Below are 20,008 nucleotides of genomic sequence, written 5' to 3'. Positions count from 1 at the left end.
TTAGTCACGCCCCTGCTGCCTGCACTAAATTATGCCGGGAGTTTATGTTCTGCCAATGTTTGTGTGGGTCAGGGTTCCTAGGTCTAATTTCCAAAACCAGCTACAAAACTAGCCAATAGTCAGTTCAAAAGTAGCCCAAAAATAGCACAATATGTGCAGTGGAAAAATCTAAAAAAATCACATACCTCCCCCAACATTTTGGAAGTAGAACAGTGAAATGTTTTGACCACGCCCCTTTATGTGGCCACACCCCCTAATTACCATGTTCATTTTACAAAATTGGGCAGGTTATGAAAGTTTGAAAATAATTCTCCTTGTCTAAACTGGGTTTTTTTTTGTTAGTTTTTCTGTGCTCTCTGCTGAAAGCCAATTAAGTGAGAAACTTTGTTTCTTTTTCTGGCTGTTCAGTGCAGAGAAAATAGGGACTTTCCAGTACAAATGAGGGATTGCGGGTTGAGCTGTCAAAAGAGGGACTGTCCCTGCGAAAAAGGGACAGTTGGGGTATGAAATATATGTTAAAATAAACCTTTTTCAAATTTTCACTGATTTGCATATTTTCCCATGAAGTAAAATAGGACAGATTCGCCCATCACTAGGGGCGTAACTACAGAGGGGGGCCCAGGAGGTATAGAGACCACATAGGGTTTCCATCTGGCGGTATTTTACCGGCCTGGCTGGTAAAGATAAATATATAGGAAGTTCGGTATTTTTTTCCAGAAAACATGGCAACCCTAGGACCACATAAGGCCCTAATTCATATACAATTTCAATAAATATTGGTAAAATCGTTCAACCTCCAGACATTTTGGTGGAATCGACCATAGAGTGTGTGTTTGAAAGGAATAAGGAGTTAGATAAAAAGCTCCATTGATGCAGGCATTGATGTATCATCTCTGTTAAACTCAGCAGAATATTCTAATATAAAGCATTATAAAATAATCTCTGTTTGACTGGATTTTTAAGGTTTTTGGAACCAATCTGACCTAGATAGGTCTCTTATTGGACAGCTTTGAAGTTGGTTTCTTATTCAGCCCCACATAAGGTTGCCACCTTTTCCGGAAAAAAATAACAGCCTTCCTATATATTTATAATTTTTCCTTATTAATTACATTGAGATCAACCATAATTTTTACCGGTCAGGCCGGTAAAATCCTGGCCAGGTGGCAACCATAGCCCCACATAATAAAATCCTCATTTCAGCTTAAAAAGTGTCACAAGACTTGGCAGTGTGGGAAGTCTGCCTGTTTAAACAAGTTTTAAAGGTGGTAAAGACTTTGAGCTAATAATATTATACCTCCCAACATTCAAAAATCGTAAAGAGGGACAAAAAAGTTCTGCCACGCAAAGCATGGCGTATTTCCTGATAAGCTTCCCGTGGTTCTGGGGTTTTTTTTACTATTAAAGGGGAACTCCGGCTTCCAAACCAAAATTTGATAAAGAGGCCCACATAACAAAGAAACCCCTAATATACCCATCACCATTATCGGTTTCTTCAAAAAGTATGAATAAATGCCATTGTGCATCATTTGAAATGCTGGCAGGGAATGAGGGACTAAACACTGATGTTACAAATTGTAACAACTTCTCCACAGCTTACAGACATCATGCAGGAACTACATAACCCACAATGCATTGCACTGTGATGTTCCTTTCCTTATTGAAATCACATGTGCAGGGAATTGTGGGGTTTGGAGGATGCAGGCTGAGGACAGCTGGCTGTTGATACAAAGTAACAGTAGTCAGTCAGCTCAACACAGTAGTCAGACAGATCAGCAGGAGAGCAGGGGGCTAGGCTTAGGGAACGGGTTCAAACCATTACAAATCATGAAAAGTCTGCACATTTTTTTAATTGATGTACATTGCAAAGTTACTTGATATTGTGTTTACTTTTTAAAACGTTATGTTTTTGTGGAGTTCCCCTTTAAACCTTTTGCTTTAGCGGATTGTGTAAAGCCCCAGAATGTTTTGTAGTTACACAGCATATCACTCCTTGCAACCAATTCTGACAAAGTATACCAAATACCAAGAGAATGGTATCTCTTCTCTTCTACAGAAGAGGCATAGGGATACAATGTAGGCAGTCTTACTTCTTGATTAATATTGGCTTCTGAATTTGCTTAAGGTTTGAACCCTGGAAGTGTTCTCAGAACAACCTAATATGGAAAAAACAATATTGGATTTCAGTAATACTCTTTGCCAGTGTTATTGCGGTTAAGAAAACTGTCTTGAAAGATAAATGTTTTAAGTCCAGTGCTTCCGATGGTTTCAAAAGTTGGATCACATAAGGCTTCAAACACTGTATCATTGAGGCAAATGACTGAAGACAGAAGGTTTTATCTTCTGGGCAGCTTTTATAAAGCTTTGCACAAGGTAATGCTCCTACAAAGTTGAGCACTTTATACATGGGTTTAAGGTTTATAAGGTCTATTCCAAGACGTGCTCAAGAATCCGCGTGGCTCCAGGATAGAATTTCCTTTTGCAAATCTATATAGCTAAAGCCACCACTTCGGGGATTTTCTGGTTTCTTGGGAAATAATAACAAGGAATTATGTTTTAGGTAGGTTAAGTTTTGTTTCCTATAATGAGTCCTTTTAGAAAGAGACAGCAGAAACACACAGGTTAGAGGTGGAGAAGCACAGCCAACTAAGTGCTGATCTTTGGGATCCTCTGACAAATGGATGGTTCATAAATTATTAGCAAACTAATAAGATCCCTTATTTTTGTATTTAGGTTGAAAACCCCTCTGAAATTCCCTTTTGTTCAAGGAGCACCTTACATAAGATCCAAACACAACTGGCAGGTAAGGCTTATTGAAGGGGTCGTTCACCTTTAAGTTAACTTTTAGTATGTTATAGAATTGCCAGTTTTGAGCAACTTTCCATTTGGTCTTCATTATTTATTTGTTCATAGTTTTAGAATTATTTGCCTTCTTCTTCGGACACTTTCCAACTTTCAAATGGGGGTCACTGACCCCATCTAAAAAACAGATGTTCTGTAAGCTACACATTTATTGTTACTTTTTATTACTTATCTTTCTATTCAGACCCTCTTCTATTCATATTCCAGTCTCTTATTCAAATCAGTGCATGGCGTCTAGGGTTATTTGGACCCTAACAACCCAGTAGCGTCACTAGAGAGGGGCGGGCCCTGGTGCGTGACGCACAGCCGGGCCCCGTCCCCCTCCGTATGGGTGCATTTTCAGTGGCGCACGGGCTGCCCGGGGGGGCCCTGAGGGGGTGCGGGCCCTGGCCCGCTCGCACCCCCTGCTACCCCGGTAGTTCCGCCACTGTAACAAACAGATTGCTGAGATTGCAAACTGCAGAGCTGCTGAATAAAAAGCTAAATAACTCAAAAACCACAACAACAAAAAAATGAAAACCAACTGCAAATTGTCTCAGAATATCCCTCTCTACATCATACTAAACTAAAGCCCCTTTAAACTCTCTCCTAGAACACAAAATATCGACTGCACTGTAGCCAATCGACTGACTGTTTAGCAATAAATAGTAAACTTCGCACCATACATGAAGGAACATTTTCTCTTTTTGCTGTACATTTTCTGAGATAATCTAAAAAATATCACTGTTATTTTGAAAGATTACTACAAATAACATATTAAAGGCAATATAAAGCCATCAAATAAAGTTATGTAATATTGAGCAGTTTAGTTTTCTAGTTTACAAGATATTGGTGGTTTTTAAGCAGTTTCCACACAGTTCTGTTTGTTGGATCTTGATATCAACCCTCCGTTTGGATGGCTGATATAGTGATATGATTGAAAGGGCAAATAATTCCAATTAAACTTGACTTTCAAATGCGCTTTCTCACGTGGGAGTGAAGGCATATAGGCAGAAACATGCCTATGTAGAGAAAGATACTGGAAGATCAGATTACAAATACCCCCATTAAAATTACATTTTAGTAAATGTAGCATGATGTTGAATCAATGGCATTCTAATATAGCATGGTATCAGCTATTTTTTCTGCACCTCTCTACTTTGAAATTGAAATCTTCATTCTCCCAGCAATAAACAGTGGCTTAAAGGAATCTAGAAGAGGAATATGAAAAGGCCTGGACAGGAAGACAATAAATAAAAACATAGCCCCCTTAAAAGGAGTCCACATTCTAGCATTTTACATGGTTAGAGAAATTAAATGTATACTTATCACAGTTTCTTTTCCTGTAATCCACCTGCATTATGAGCCATATTGTAGGACTGATGGGGAAACGTACAGCAGTTACATGTACCAACCTTTGATTTTATATAGTTTTTATCTTTTCTATCAACAATTTTTTCCGTTAGTTGGCAAAGTCAGAGTGTCAGAGAGTCAGGGTTAGGAACTTCAACTAACAATTATATACAAAAACTAACCTCTCAGCAAAAAATGATCAACACGACCTATAGGTAACATTTAATGTACATTCATATGCTAAAATTCATTTTTTAGTGTCAGTATCACTTTAAGGACCCGATGGCAGGAAGCGCTGCAGGGGGGGAAAAAGTCTAGTGGCGGCTGAACCTGAATCAGCATTGTACTGGCCCGATAGGATTCTCGGCTTCCCCTCTAACAGCTGCTGCTCAGAGTGGAGGGAAATGGCCACACTTAATCTATGCCGGCAAGTAATAAGTAATCAACCCCACAAGTATCCAGTCGGACCTTGTTCTCGCAACAAGGTTTCCCCAACAAGTCTCTTTCAGACAACTTAAAGACAGCAACTCGCTGAAATAAGGAAACTTAAGTTTTAGCTGCTTGGCTTAGCAATTAAAATTAGTTTCTTGTCTCACAGAGCTCTGACTCCACTGAAAACTTATTGCTCAGGCTACAGTGTCGGGTGATCACAGACCCTAAATAAACTTCTGTGGACTAGGATTGGCTGCCAGACCAGATGGTCATCATTAACCGGGGCATGTGATCCCTAACACTATCAGTGCAATCTGGCTTTCAAGAAATGATTTCTCATATTTCTTATAATACACTGGACTTCCTTCTGCTACATCAGATTCCGTTGTGTGATACTGAGGAGTTATATAAATGGCTGTGTGGTAAAAAAAAAAAAAAAAAACTAGCTCAAAGAGTAAGGTAGCAGTATACTTGTATCAATTACTCATCCTCTTCTGAAGTAGATTCTCCTTTCAGTGGCATAGAAATTTAGATGAATCACCATTGCACTAATGTGGCCCTTTAATGTATAGCTAGAATTCTGGACTAAAATATTAAGGGGCAGATTTACATATGGTCGAATATCGATGGTTAATTAACCCTCGATAATCGACAGCCAAATGTAAAGGATTTACCGCAAATAGTTTGAATAGGTTTTAGGTGGCGAAGTAGGGGGTCGAAGTTTTTTTTAAAGAGACAGTACTTCGATTATCGAATGGTCCCGCAAATTAGTTTGAATAGGTTTTAGGTGGAGAAGTATGGTTGTGGTTTTTTTTAAAGAGACAGTACTTCGATTATCGAATGGTCGAACGATTTTTAGTTTGAATCGTTCGGTTCGAAGTCGAAGGTCGAGATAGCCAATTAAATTAGCCAAAGTAGTCAAAGTAGCCAAAAAAAACATTCGAAATTCGAAGATTTTTTTATTCTATTCCTTCACTCGAGCTAAGTAAATGGGCCCCTACGTGTAAGTGAGAATACATTGCCTGTTACTTTACAAATAGCTAGAACATCTGACTGCAAATAACACAGAAAATCAATTATCTAAACAGCATACAAATACAATGCATATTCAGTGCAAGCGGCCATGAAATGTGGTCGGATATTCGGGGCATAAAATGGAAAGCATAAGCCTTGTTCCTTGAGCTGTAGTCTGGCACAGGGTTAGAATACATAAGCAGCACATTCAGTCAACCTGATAATCTGGCAAATTCGGTGGCAAAACGCATTGAAGTCTGAGTGTAATTAACATGTCTCATGGGGCCTAATACAACAGAAAACCTGACTTTATTGGGCAGATTTATTAAGGGTCGAATTGTAAATTAAAATGTTCACATTTTTTTGTGGTCAAAACTCTCAAATGCGAATTATGAATAATCCAAGCTCAATTCGAATTTTAATTTGAATTAGAAAATCAAGATTTATCAAACCTTGATCATTGAAACAATTAGAAATTTGACTATTCGCCACCTAAAACCTGCCGAGTTCATGTATAAGTCAATGGGAGAGGTTCAGTGACCCATTTGAAGATGTTAATAGCCTTCCTGACATTCGCGGTTTTTTTTTTTTCGGGAGAAAAACAACTTAATTTGAGTTTAGTCGAATTCGATCTGAGTTTTCTGGTCAGTAATATTTAGTTCAAGTTTTAGATATTAGTTTTTTTTTATTAAACAACCTCCCAATGGAATTGAGTATATTCGAATTTTATTACAGTTAAAAAAAAATCACATGAATTCGAAATTCGACCTTTGATAAATGGGCCTCTAAGGGTCCACCTTGACAGGGAAATCTAAATAGAGATATTCTGAAAATAAAAACCCCCTTGTGTGGAGTCCATAAGGGCTAGGACCCCCAGGGAGACCCTCTTTTACAGTGCAGTATGCCAGAATGGAAAAAAAATGTTTTTTTATTTTTTAAACAGACTCATTTGTATTTAAGTCGTATATATTTAGAAAAAATTGTGGTTTTATAACAATACAAAAAAAACTGACATTCTATACATCCAAATTGTAATTTTTTAAGTCTGTAACCTCTCCATACACTGCAACCGCCTCTGAGACCACAAAGTCCATATTAGCAATGTATGGACTGCAATGGGTATCCATGTTTATCTGCAACCAATAGGGATTCCTGAGGTTTCCTGACAGATGCTTAGCCTCCTACTGCAGCCTCATTCTTTTTTCTGGGGGCCCCTTAGGAGTTGCTCCTTGCTGGGCTACTTTCACTGGCTCTTTTTCTTCTTGTTTTATAGATTCAGCGGGTGGTTCTGCTTCCTTCTTTATTTGTTCCACTGGAAAAAAGTACATTATGTTAATATCCCATTATCACACATACATCAACATATATTTCTTAATAAAATCAATGGCAATTCTTCCCTGCCGTCACATTGCAGACTCTGACCCAAAAAGCATATTCTGCTTCAGTTTGGCTTAAATCACGAGTAACTGAACTTACCCCCTGCAATAAACGAAACAAGGGATTTTTTTGTCATCTCATCCAGTTCTTGCAAAAATAGTACATCAGTTAAAAGGGGCAAGCAATAAATGCTGTCATCGTTCTGACATCCAAAGATCTCCAAGTGTTAGAGGAAACCCCAATGCACCTACAGTAGCATTATTATTACTTCTGTAATTGCAGCTGCTTACATTACTGTCCTACCACATTAGAAAGCAGAATACAGGTTATAATCTATCCTCATCCACAACAGAATATGTCGGAAGTGTATCACTTGTGCAGATTTATACTACGGTTATCCAACATTAGAATGTGCTGTATTAAAATTTTAATCAAAATATTAAAATGAAGCATCGTAGGAAAAAATGGGTACCGGAATCAGAGAGGACTCACTCTCAGGACGTCAGCATTTCAGTCTGCACTTTGTTTAAGTACTTGCTTGCAAGGTGCAATGCCCCTGCTAAAATCACAGCATATTACTTACTTGCACAGCTCCATCTACATTGTATTATCTACAGTATATACGCAAATCAAACTTACATAGCAAAAATGCAAACCTCCCTATTCAAGAACCCCAAAGGGTTACAGAACCAAAAATGGAGAGACTGTAAAGAAAAGTGCAGCTCAGGAAAGTATTATACCCCATATAATGGTACAATATTATGATGTATACATATAAAACAGTTTTATGTAGAACGAACTACCATTTTCTAACTGGTCTGGGTATGTATTTATTTATTGTGGTTATGTAATTTGAACTGTATTAACACTAAGTTCTGGGTTCTTATATAGTGTTTATTTTCCCCTTTGGGTGTGCCTTATATTTCCACACTGCCTACATCAAAAACACATTTCTGGCAGCAAATGAAAAGTCAAAAACTGGATATTGGAAGGGATCTGTGGTTTGGGCTCCTGGAATTTCTGGGAAAAATGACCACAATCCTTTCTTCTTAGCATTCATTAAACTCCATCTTAAGCGAAAGAAGATTATAAGACTGCATACAAATCAAGCATAAATCTCAAGGAAGCATTCTATACATTAAGTGGGGAACATTCCGTATAGGTTAAAAGTAAAGGTGGCCATACATGGGCCGATAAAAGCTGCCGACAGACAGTGTCGGCAGCTTATTGGCCCGTGTATGGGGCCCCCCCGACGGGCTTCACCGATCGAGATCTGGCCGAAAGTCGGCCAGATCTCGATCGGGTGGGACAGAAAATCCCGTCGGATCGCGGCCGCATCTATTCGTTGATGCGGTCCCGCGAGGCATTGTTAGGATCCGATCGTTGGGCCCTAGGGCCCACGATCGGATCAGCCCGATATTGCCCACCTCAAGGTGGGCATATCGGAGGGAGATCCGCTCATTTGGCGACTTTGCCAAACGAGCGGATCTCTCAGTGTATGGGCACCTTAAGCCTTTCTGCGCCCCTCTATGAGAATGCTGTGTAGCCTGGACACATGGAGCTCTGTGCACTATATCTTTTTCAAGAGAATGCATTGTACTCTGCATCTTTCTTGTAGATTTCCTACAGGCCAGATTCAGAGTTTTACTCCCACACACAGAGAAATGTACACCTCAGCTGCATTGTACATTCCATTATGCCAAAAAGGCAATATTAGAAGCATACAGGCTCTGCATCTACATGTAATATTTTACAACCCTTAAGGCATCCCCAAATGAAACTATTTCCAGTCTGATATGTGCTACTGCTGAACAAATCCCAAATCCCAAAACTCGTACATCATAATTGAGTTTTTGTGGGTTTGGAAGTTCAGGGGGTTAAGGAGGGCTCTAGTGTATATATTCTGGCACCCCACGTGAAATAGGCTTTTATAGTTCTTTAAAATATGGGTTTTGTGATTTCTATTCATAAAACAGCTGCTCTTTTTATTTCTTTACCATTAGATTTGTCCTCTAGCTTTTATTTCATCCTCGTAACTCTAATAGCCTGACCGGAATTAGAATGGTGTTTTAAGATAAACGGCTTCCTTCCTATACAGAGTCTTTATCACTCCTGGCCTTGACAGACAATGCCTGAAATATATATATGCTTGTTGCTGAGTCAACACTCTTTTTGCTGAGACCGTGAAGATTCACAATGTAGGCCCAAGGGAAAGTCCATGCGACAAAATAGGTTATTTTTACACTAAAAAAAACGGTTTTGCAGCCTATTCAGGATTTATTGCCTGACAGATAAAATAAATAAATAAAGATTTACTCTGTAAATCTGGCAACAGTTGAAAAGAAAGGTATTGGTATGTTGTGAAATGGAACATAAATAAGTGAGAACATTAATGATGACCCAAGTTTTTGTTTTTTTCTGGGACGTGACACACAGAATAGGGAAAATTAAAGGAAATATAAACCCTCAAAATGTATTCATATAAAATTGTCCAGAGTGCTCCTCTGAGCACTTTTGCAATTAATAGTTTTCAAGATATTAGCAGTTTTTAAACTACAAATATAATAAAACAAACAGTGACATCTGCTGGTCTGCTCTGCCAACTGTTGGGAGAAATTTTACAAGAAAGGGAAAGTATTCGGATGTTACATCAGATGACGCTGCCCTTTTCTATGCAAAGCAAGGAAATTACTTTCCTCTTCTACTTCTAAAACAAACAGGAAGGAACTTGAATAAAGGTGTAAGGCTGCAATCTAGCAGAAGCCCTAGCGGTATTACATGGTGACAGAGATGCAAGTCATGCTCAAGCTTGGTTGGGTGTACAGTATAGGGTGAGTAAGATAATATATGGTGATTTTCGCTTACCTGGTACAGGCTTTTCTCCAGTCTTTTGCTGAAACGTAAAGAAGACAGCAAGTTTTATGCACCATAACAATTTTTCTAAGAAGCTCTGCATTACAAAGCACTATTCTGCTTGACATTTTGGTGGTAAAACATAAACCTGACTAATAAACAGTGTTTTCCAAGCCAGACATACCTGAATAAATTTCGGAGGGAACTTTTGCCTAAGCTCCATAAGCAAAGCATCTACCCTCTGTCTCTGGAAGTGTGAACTGGCTTCCTCCTTTTTCTTTGGTTTAGGCTTAGTTTTGTCTGGAACAAAAAAATGGCACATGTGCTTAAAGGGCCAACAACACAGAAATATAAAAGATTTGTATTGCCAATCAATGTAATTTAGATCTTGTATTCACCACGTCGACCCCATCAGTTATTAAACTCCATCTACCATTCATGCATGATATTGTTTCCCATAATCCTGTACTGCCAATTTGCACTGAAATACGGTGGCATGCACAGAGGTTTATAGTCGATATCTTGACTGCCACAACTCCCATAAAAATCAAACCATAACTGCATTCTTCATCTTCCACCCATATACTTGACTGTGCCTCTCGCGCTGCAGTTTTGTTTTCTTCTGATTTGATAATAAATCATTGTGTGCCAATGACAACACTCATGTCACAGCCACTAAACCCTGTGTAGTTGTACTGCTTCTGAAACACTATATTATTGTGTCTGATTTATAACTCCAGTGCAAGTTTTAGTAAATGACAACAATTCTTTGCCTCAGTCATGTACCACTTACAAATATAATATAAACCAATCCCACAATAGACAAGTCATCAGCAGGTGTATATAGTATATTCAAAAAAATGATAAAAAGAACAATAATACATTTTTTATTGGTACATCATATCAAATGGAGATGACCCATCTACTAAATTCAAACAATATCATTTTGGTTTCCGTAACTATGTGAAATGATGGCATCATTCCGAACCATAATTATTGTAAATATTTATAATTGTACAAAAATATAGTCCCTCAAAGTGTATAAAGGTCCTGGGAAATCTTGGCAACCCAAGACAAAAGAGGAAATGCACTTGTAACAATAGAAAATAGCATTTTGCACAAGACCCTGGAATAAACACTTGAATGCTAAATAACCTCCAATAATGGGATCACTGCAAGCACAACAAACACCTGCAAACACCACTGGGCGACTGAGTGATATTTTACGCTTAATTTTGTTTTCTTCATGAATGTGAATAGGACACATTGTTGAAACAATGAACACCTGAAGAACTAGGAGTTGTTGGAAAGATCTGAAAAATAAAGTCATGTGCTTACATGTTACAATAGCAACTGTATGGATGTTAAAGAATGACAGATGCGCTGAACAGGCAAATTAGTGTGAATGCATTGCCCATTATACCTCTTTCTTCCTGGTCTTTAAAGTGCCACCAATAGCCTTTAGATGGGTGATATCTGCAGTAGGACATGGCCTCATCAAATGCTGACTGAATCCCATGCACTGCACTTAGCTACAAAGAAAAAAATAATTTTCCATTAAACAAAATATTTAACACAATAAATATTTTCATATTACTGCACTGATTACAAAATGAATTAAACACTAACAGCTGGGCCATCTTAATATTAAATGCAGCCTACCAGCTTATATAAAGTCAGTAACAATTAACACAGAGTGTGTTACAGAGTTGGTAAGTAGTTATCCCATCTCCACAGAAATGCTAGAAGCTGTATTTAAACATATGTAAGGCATTAAGAAACTTTAGCAAAATGCCATGTCTAGTAGCCACAAAAATTAATGTTCCAGCTAAAATGTTTAATCCTCCTTTGCAAATGCAAGCAAAGTAACAGAGTATGCGACTTAGTGTGCAACGATATTTCAATTTAAAGGAGAAGGAAAGTTAAAATTTCTGCAGTGCCACATGTTAGGCACCCTCAGTGATTATAATCACTTTCCTAATACCCTGGGCCAGTACTTCTGTGCAAGCACCATGTTGCCATCTTCTTTGCTTCTTCCTTCTTTTCGGCAGGGTGTATATGGGCAGTAAAGTTAAAAATGGTGCTCCTACCGAAGAACCCCAGGTTAGTGCAGTTTTCTGCTAACAGGAGTACAGAACCAGGATATCAGGTAACTATTATAATAATTTGTGTTGCCTAACATTTGGTTTATATGTTCCTGCACTTTAACATTTAGGCACAAATGACAGGTCATCACCAACTGCTGTGATATGATCACAGTTTAATCAAATCTCCTGACTATAAAGCAACGACCAAGCTCTTCGAATAAAGACAGCGCAGTATTTAAATATGTAAATTAGAAAATAAAGGGGCATATATGACCTTGTAAACCAGCATGATTCTTGGCTGGTTTTATTATAGGCTGGGAGCTGGTGAGAGTCTGTGAAAGGATATTTATGGATGTAAGCAGTAACTGCAGCCATAGACAAGACCAACAGCCCAACTTGACTACTGCACAAACAAAACAAAACATAAACAGTTCATTGTTTTGTTTTTAAATTGACTACCTTCCAATTCATCCCCTGTAATCAGTTTGTTTAAATAGAGATCCAGGTCCTTCCCCAGCTGAAGCCTGTATCTAAGGGTCAGGGCACACGCTCGGATTCGGGGAGATAAGTCGCCCAGCTACAAATCTCCTCTTCTTCGGGGCAACCAATCTCCCCAAAACAGCCTCACGCCAGCTAAAATGTAAATTGCTTTGTTTTCCGAAGTTGTCTGAAGTTGCCTCACAAGGAAAATTTGGAAAACAAAGCGATCCGAGTGCCATCCTGCCGGCAATTTACATTGTAGCCAGCGGGAGACAGTTCGGGGAGATTAGTCGCTCTGAAGAAGAGGAGATTTGTAGCCAGGTGACTAATCTCCCCGAATCTGAGCGTGTGCCCTGACCCTAAAGCTAATTAGACAAGGTAATGGTAATTTGATTAACTTCTTACTAATCCAACAATTGATCTGAAGAACAAGTTGCCATAAGGGCAATGGCAGACCAGGAGATTAGTTGCCCTCAATAAATCTTCTCTACCGTGGCCGACTAATCTCCTGTAAATTCTTACCACATGCAATAATGTAAAACCCCTGAGGGAAGACATATGCAGTGCTTCATCTTTCTGAGGTCATCCCAAGTTGTCCCTTAAGGTGCCACATATATTTTCCCACCGGTGATTATATTGTTGCATGCAGAGATTAGTCGCCAACGGAAGTGAATATTTACTGCGGATGACTAATCTTCTGGTCTGCCATTGTTCTAAGAAATCATTTTTAATTGTTTGCCCTGTTAAATTCAACAAATAATGAAAAACATATATATTTCTTTTTAACAGGCTCAATCAACCGAATTTAAGAAGGTATGCAGACAGTTTAATACATATAAAATACAAGGATATTTTATTTAAATAAATTAGCCATAGTAACAGTCTTACTACTCTGGAGTTGATAACAGATCCCAGGTCTGGTGCTTGATAGATCACTCCAGCAATGATGTAGTAATCAGCCAGTGGAATAACTGCAAAAAAAAAAAAAATATTAAAACAGAAAATGGTATTGAAAACTGAGACAGAAGAGACAGAGTTGTTGGTGACATCCGAATCACAAACAAATTTTATTTTGAAATAAAAAAATGAATTACAGTTTTTATCAAGTTGGCCAAAAGTGGGAAGAATAGACTAGAATAGATTTTAATTTACTTTATTATATGGTTTTCCTTACCCTGTGTAGGTGACTGCCTCTGCTGTTTTCGAATGATGAATAATATAGGTTCCTGGGCATGAAGCAAAATATATTCTATTCCAACCATCTGACTGATAAACACAAATAAGAAAAAAAAATAATCATTTTCAAAAAAACTTGGATGCTACAGTAACACTATGCAGCCCTTAAAAAACACACAGTGGTAGCCTTTCCTCTTAGGCATGTACTATAAGCTATTGGTTCCTAAAGGGCAGCAACAGAAGTAGATTAGGTGACACTGAGGGTGGATGAAGACACACAAAAACAACACAGAAATAAGTATTGTTCTTCGTTCACATAACCTTCATATTTGTTTACTGTAGAGTAAACAAGTGAAAAGAAATATTCCTTATTAAACGGTGGTTCAACTTTTAATATATTATAGAATGTCCTATTCCTAGCAATTTTGCAATTGGGCTTCATTATATATTTCGTATAATTTTTTTTTCAGCTATTTGCCTTCATCTTCTGCCTGTTTCAGGTTTTCAAATGGGGGTCCCGGACTTCAGGAGTTGAAAACGAATGAGGCTAGTTGTATTGTTATTGCTACTTTTTATTACTTTTCTTCCTATTCAGTCCCTCGCCTGTTCATATTCCAGTCTCTCACTTAAAACCACTGCCTGGTAAGACACTAGCAACCAGATAGCTACTTAAAGGGCAAGTAAGTAAAAAATCCATTCCTTGCCCTCCAATAATACAGTTAATCTGGACAAAGTTAACTCTCTTTAATATTAAATACATAAATAGAGCAACAAAATCTAATTTCCGGTTTGTTGTAAAAAGGCGATGTGGCGACCTGCACTTACGTGCGCGCTCCAATGTTCTGCTAACCTCCTTCTTTCTAAAACCGGAAGTTACTGGTGATGCTGCTGTTCAGCCGGTGACTTTTTATTAGCTTGTCTCCTTCTCTGTCAAGCTTGGTAGCTGCTCACTCCCCCCTTCCCACTTCTTTCCCAGCCACCTCGTTCACCACACGGACTCACACAGAGCAGGCTCCGCCACAGCACCACATATCGACTTGCTGCCGGAAGTTGCTGGGTCAGCTGCTGTTCAGCCTCTCTGCACACACACCACAGACTGTTCTGTGGCCCCATTCTGTGCACCGAGCAGAGGCTGAACAGCAGCTGCCCCAGTAACTTCCGTCAGTGAGTCACTATGTGATATGTAGTACTGTGGCAGAGCCCGTTCTGCTCTGTGTGAGTCTTTGTGGAGAACAAGGTGGCTGGGAAAGGAGAGGGAAGGAGGGGGGTTTGAGCAGCTACCAAGCTTGATAGAGAATGAGACAAGCTAATAAAAAGTCACCGGCTGAACAGCAGCAACATCAGTAACTTCAGGTTTTAGAAAGAAGCCAGCTAGCAGGACATTGGAGTGTGTATGTAAGTGCAGGTCTCCACGTTGCCTTTTTAAAACAAACCGGAAATTGGATTTTGTTGCTCTATTTATGTATTAAATATTAAAGAGAGTTAACTTTCTCCAGGATAGCAGTATTATTGGAAGGGGGAGGAATGGATTTTTTACTTAAATTTCTTTAGTGTTACTTGTCCTTTAAAAACCAAACAGGAGAGCTGCTAATAAAAAAAGGTTCAAACAAAGCAAAAAAATGATTACCAACTGCAAATTGTCCCATAATACCAGTCTACAGCAAGAGCAGTCACTTTAAAGGTGAACTAGCCCTTTAAAAGTGAACAATCTTGCACTGGGTTTCCAGGTATGTTTTCACGAGGGATACTGCAAAACAAGAACCTTTCTATAAATGATAATACAAGTCCATTGTTCCAGTTACACGTACTTCAGATGATCAAGTGTCAGCCGTTGCATCTTAACCACCTCATTGTTACAGGTTCGGTCGTAGAAGGGGTTGCTTCTCTCGGAGAAATAGTCCAGGACTGTACCATTGTTTAATATCGGGATCCAGGCGCTGTCCACCCAGGAGATGCCAAGTAAGTTATCTGCATATATAGGAGAGACAGATATGTTAACAGACAGCTAATAAAAAGCAAGCGGTATCCCAATAAAGTGCACGTTGACAACAAAGATATTAGATATCATTTCTCTCACGATCGCTAAGATGTATTCCATACCTCGAATATCCACAGCTGCCATTTCTTGAAGTCGCTAAAACAAGACGCGTCCCCCAGACTAACTTCCGGTGCACATTGATGACGAAAAACCTCTATTTTCGGCCAGAATGAATGCCGTACGGTGCCCCCTGCAGGTTTTCAATGGAAAGCGTTAAAAGCGCGCCGTGTTTGTTCCCTATGGTGTATAAAAGATTGCAGAATAAAATGTATGTGTTATTCATATGTAATCAGGGCCGCCATTAGAAATTATGAGGCCTGTACAACAACATTTTTGGGGCCCCTTGTGGCCCCGCCCCAAGCCCCACCACAGATCCCGCCCACTCTATATCCAGGGGCGCTCGGCCAATGAGGCTGCCTGATGCGCTCGTAGGGTTGCCACCTTTTCTGGAAAAAAATACCGGTCTTCCTACATTCTTGCAGCTTTTTCCTATTAATAATATTGGCACCAAGTATCGTTTTTACCGGCCAGGTGGCAACCCTAGGCGCTCGCCTCAGGTGGCAGCGCCAGATACATTTCCAGGGGCGGCAAAAATCAGCTCCTGTACTTTTAAGAGCCGGATTTCCGGTTTTGAAACTAGAAATTTGGCTTTACTAGTGCGGGAGAGTGCAGTTGCCTCCCCTGCAGATGGGTAAGCTGGCAAGGGGGGCGGCATTTTGAGGAACCGCCTCAGGCGGCTTCTTCACCGGAATCACCGCTGTCTATATCAAAGTTAAAAAAACCTCTCTCTACCTACCCTATATGTAAAAAAAAAAAAACACATTGGTGCCAGGGCCCCCCTTACAAGTTGAAAAAACTTTGGGTCCCAAAGAATATTTTTTTTTAAAAAAACATTGATGGCAGGGGCCTATAGAGTATTCAAATAATACATTGGTGGCCAGGGGGATTAAAAAAATAAAAAAACATACATTGGTGTTCAGAGGAATTGAACTAGTGGCTTCAGGACTTCAACTTCACCTCCTTTCAGTGGCGTAACTACCGGGGGAGCAGGGGGTGCGATTGCGCCAGGGCTTGCACCCCCTCAGGGCCCCCCGGCAGCTCGCGCGCCACTGATTCTGGGCAGATTCCGGGCGTATGGAGGGGGCGGGGCCCAGCTGCACGTCCCGCCCCCCCTCTAGTGACTTTAGGTCTTTTCGCCGCTTCATTACGGCACTTCTGTGAATTCGAGACTTCAGCTTTTCGCACTTTAGCATTCAGGACTTCGGAAGGAGGCAGCACGGCTTTGGGCTTCGGCCCTTTCTAAAATTTCAGCACTGCCGGGCCCTCTTTCAGGCCCGGTAAACTCGAACCCCCTGTGCTGGGGGCCCTGTATGTAATTCTGAAAATCAAAATGAAGGAAATCATAACAGGGATATATTTACTATGATGTACTCACGCTGGATCCCCACAATGTAATAATCATGCTGTAGTTCGAAAACACTTCTACCACCATTAGGAACTCTTATTGCTGCACTTTTATTACACAGCTATTTATAAATAAAGTAATAATAATAGTCATAATAATTAAAACCGAACTGTGTCCCAAGTTAATCCTCTCAGTAGTGATAACCATTTCCATATACTGCTTGTCTGACAGTTTACCAGCAGTGTAGCCCGGCGGTGGGGCCCTAAAATGAATTTTCTGTGGGGCCCGGTGCCCATAGGGTTCTGTTTTGACCCGAACAGTTCGGTTTTTCTAAGGCTTGTTCAGATCTCAACTTTCTGTTCGGTTTTCAGCTTTATGAAACTGAACAATAATCTGGCCAATAAATAAAAACATTTAAATACTAAGATACTCAACTTAACATGGCTTAGTTATTATCAAGTACAGTTAATTTCTTATTACAGAAAAAAAAGCAGATCATAGTTATATAGTTAAGTTGGGTTGAAAAAAGACCAATGTCCAATCAATCAAAAATAAGCAATTGTTTATCTAAATTAGCATTTCTGTATTTCAGAGCTTTCCTGATAACTGATTTCTTTATAATGGATCCCAAAACATTCAGAAAACTGAACAGAAATCGAACCATTTGCATCTAAGTGATTCACTAACACTACCCCGGCGTCATAACTCCACTGACATCATTGGGCCTTCCTCTGATGTCATCATGCCCACCCCAACATTACTGCCCCACCCCCAATGCTATCTGCCCCACCTCCTCTTTCTGGTTTAGCCTCTGACAAAGGTGGCAACCCTAGGCGCCCAAGACATCCAAAGATGTGCTAGTATACCAAGATACAGGGCCAGATTTACATAGTGGGCGCCCCTAGGCCCACTGTCATCCGTCGCCCCATCCCCTCCCTTTTATTCTTTCAAATTTTCATCATTGGGACTGGAGCAATGGAGATTGCCACACGGGAAACTTTAAATTTTGTGGAAAGGCCACCAAGGCCCAGGCCTAGGGCGGCAGGATTTTAGGAGCAGCATGCTGCCCAACCACACCAACATTGGTTCAGAAACACTGGGGATGCACAGGAGATAAAATAGTGTGCCAATCCACATTGCTCCTGTCCCAATGACAAAAATTTGCATAATAAAAAGGAGGGGATTGGGACTAGGAACGTCAGCGGGCCTAGGGGTGCCCGCTATGTAAATCCGGCCCTGCTTACAGGGCCCCTACACTACAGGCCCCCCTGCAGCTGCAGGGTCTGCGTAGTTACACTCCTGCTGTGTACTCAGTGGCATGTTACAGAAGGAATATCTTGTGGATATGAGGACTACATCTGTGCCTGTTTAGTTGTTTTGCAGTAGTTATATAGCCCATCAGAGACCACGGCATACACATATGATGATGATGAAACAAAGAATGCCACAAGTAAGGGACACTCTATGTGGGAATCTCGGTGGATGTATTTTTGGCCACTTTATGCCACTGGTGAGTTCAGAGTAAAGATCCCATTAGTGAACCTCCATAGCCCCAACAACAAAATTTGTGGCAGCACTCCCCCTACCCTACATAACACACAACCTACATGTTGCATTATAAATTAACACATTTCCTTTTTTAAATAGTTTAAATTACAAAGCATTTTAATGTATTGTCTTTACCATGAAGGGCATGTAACACTTGAGCATTGGTATTGGTGAACTTAGTAGAAATTTCATTCTCATGCCCCCAAACACCATTTAGACTGTAAGCTCTACAGGGCAGGGACCTTGTTACTACTGTCTCTGTTACCACATGGCATGTAAAGGGGTAGTTTACCTTTAAAGTAACATTTATTATGATGTAGAGAGAGGCTATTTGCAATTGGTTTTCATTTGTTATTATTTGTGGTTTCTGAGTTATTTATATTTTTTTCAGCAGTTTACAATTTCAGCAATTTTGTTGCTAGGGTCCAGATTCCCCTAGCAACCATGCTTTGATATGAATAAGAGACTGGACTATAAATAGGAGAGGGCCTGGATAGAAAGATGAATAATGAGAACAAAGTAACAGATATCAGTTCTGCTCCAGGTCTGTTAAATGAGCCAAGAAGGCAGACATTGTACACACCCAGATATGGCTTCTATTAGCATTTGTATTTAGAAATACGTTTAGAAACATTGAAAATATGTCATTTGTGTATAATGGATAGCTGCTTATCATTTTTATTTCTTTCATTCTGCAAAACAATAATTGGGGATGGAGGAAATCTTTCAACATATACCAACATTCCACCTGCACTACGCATTTAAACCTCTCATCACCAGCATTAAGGTGCCATTGTGAAGAAGTAAAACTGGTCAAAAACAGAGGGAAGTCAATTGATGTGAGCAGATCATGGCAATGTGGTAATTAATATTATACATGATTTGCTCATTTGACTCACGTTTCAGATAACTACAGTAGAACCACCATTTTACATTCTTCAGGGGACCAGAAAGAAATGATGTAAAATCCAGGAAAATGTAAAATCAGGGAAATGTATTATACATAATATATAGATGGGACCACAAAACAACAATGTAAAATGAGGGGAAACTTGAAATCAAGGGGTGTAAATTAGGGGTTCTACTGTAATTGAAAGGGAATCAGGAAAGTATTCCATGGCTTCTCAGTTTGTGTCAGCTTCTCTGTAAGAAAGCTGGAATCTTACATCTGCTATACTGTGCCATAGCAGAATTTCTTTTCATAACATAAATTAAAGAACGAAATATATTCAAAGCATGTCGTGTCATACCGAGCCAAACAATTGGAAGAACGCAGGTGTGGGTAAGACAGTATCCGGGGGAGAGAGCAATCCCAGACAGAACTGGCTTTGTACTTGCAAAACAGCCCTACTTGGAGGAAAAGGACTGTCAGATCCAACTAATATTTGCATTTTAGTCATTCCACAG

General features: G+C 39.7%; 1 protein-coding gene across 1 annotated transcript; it reads right to left on the bottom strand.

The window, feature by feature from the left end:
• Positions 1 to 5,565: 5,565 nt before the first annotated feature.
• med6.L (mediator complex subunit 6 L homeolog) lies at positions 5,566 to 15,966 on the bottom strand. The gene is made up of 8 exons (XM_018231097.2): positions 15,711 to 15,966; positions 15,419 to 15,578; positions 13,609 to 13,700; positions 13,323 to 13,405; positions 11,291 to 11,399; positions 10,052 to 10,167; positions 9,880 to 9,907; positions 5,566 to 6,949 (listed from the first exon to the last, which is right to left on the bottom strand). The coding sequence occupies exons 1-8, from the start codon at positions 15,730 to 15,732 to the stop codon at positions 6,819 to 6,821; spliced, it is 741 nt and encodes a 246-aa protein (XP_018086586.1). The 5' UTR covers positions 15,733 to 15,966; the 3' UTR covers positions 5,566 to 6,818.
• Positions 15,967 to 20,008: the final 4,042 nt, after the last annotated feature.

This window comes from Xenopus laevis, chromosome 8L (assembly GCF_017654675.1).
Source record: "Xenopus laevis strain J_2021 chromosome 8L, Xenopus_laevis_v10.1, whole genome shotgun sequence".
Lineage (NCBI taxonomy): Eukaryota > Metazoa > Chordata > Amphibia > Anura > Pipidae > Xenopus > Xenopus laevis.
Note: the sequence above shows the minus strand (reverse complement) of the source record. Positions and strands in the feature narration are given on the sequence as shown.

Excerpts from the sequence above, each read along its gene's own strand:
- med6.L (XM_018231097.2), bottom strand. The coding sequence starts at position 15,732 with ATGGCAGCTGTGGATATTCGAG. Across the intron at positions 15,579-15,710 it reads GGCAGCTGTGGATATTCGAG|ATAACTTACTTGGCATCTCC; the intron begins GTATGGAATACA and ends CTATATATGCAG. Across the intron at positions 9,908-10,051 it reads TCCCTCCGAAATTTATTCAG|CAAAAGACTGGAGAAAAGCC; the intron begins GTATGTCTGGCT and ends TTTACGTTTCAG.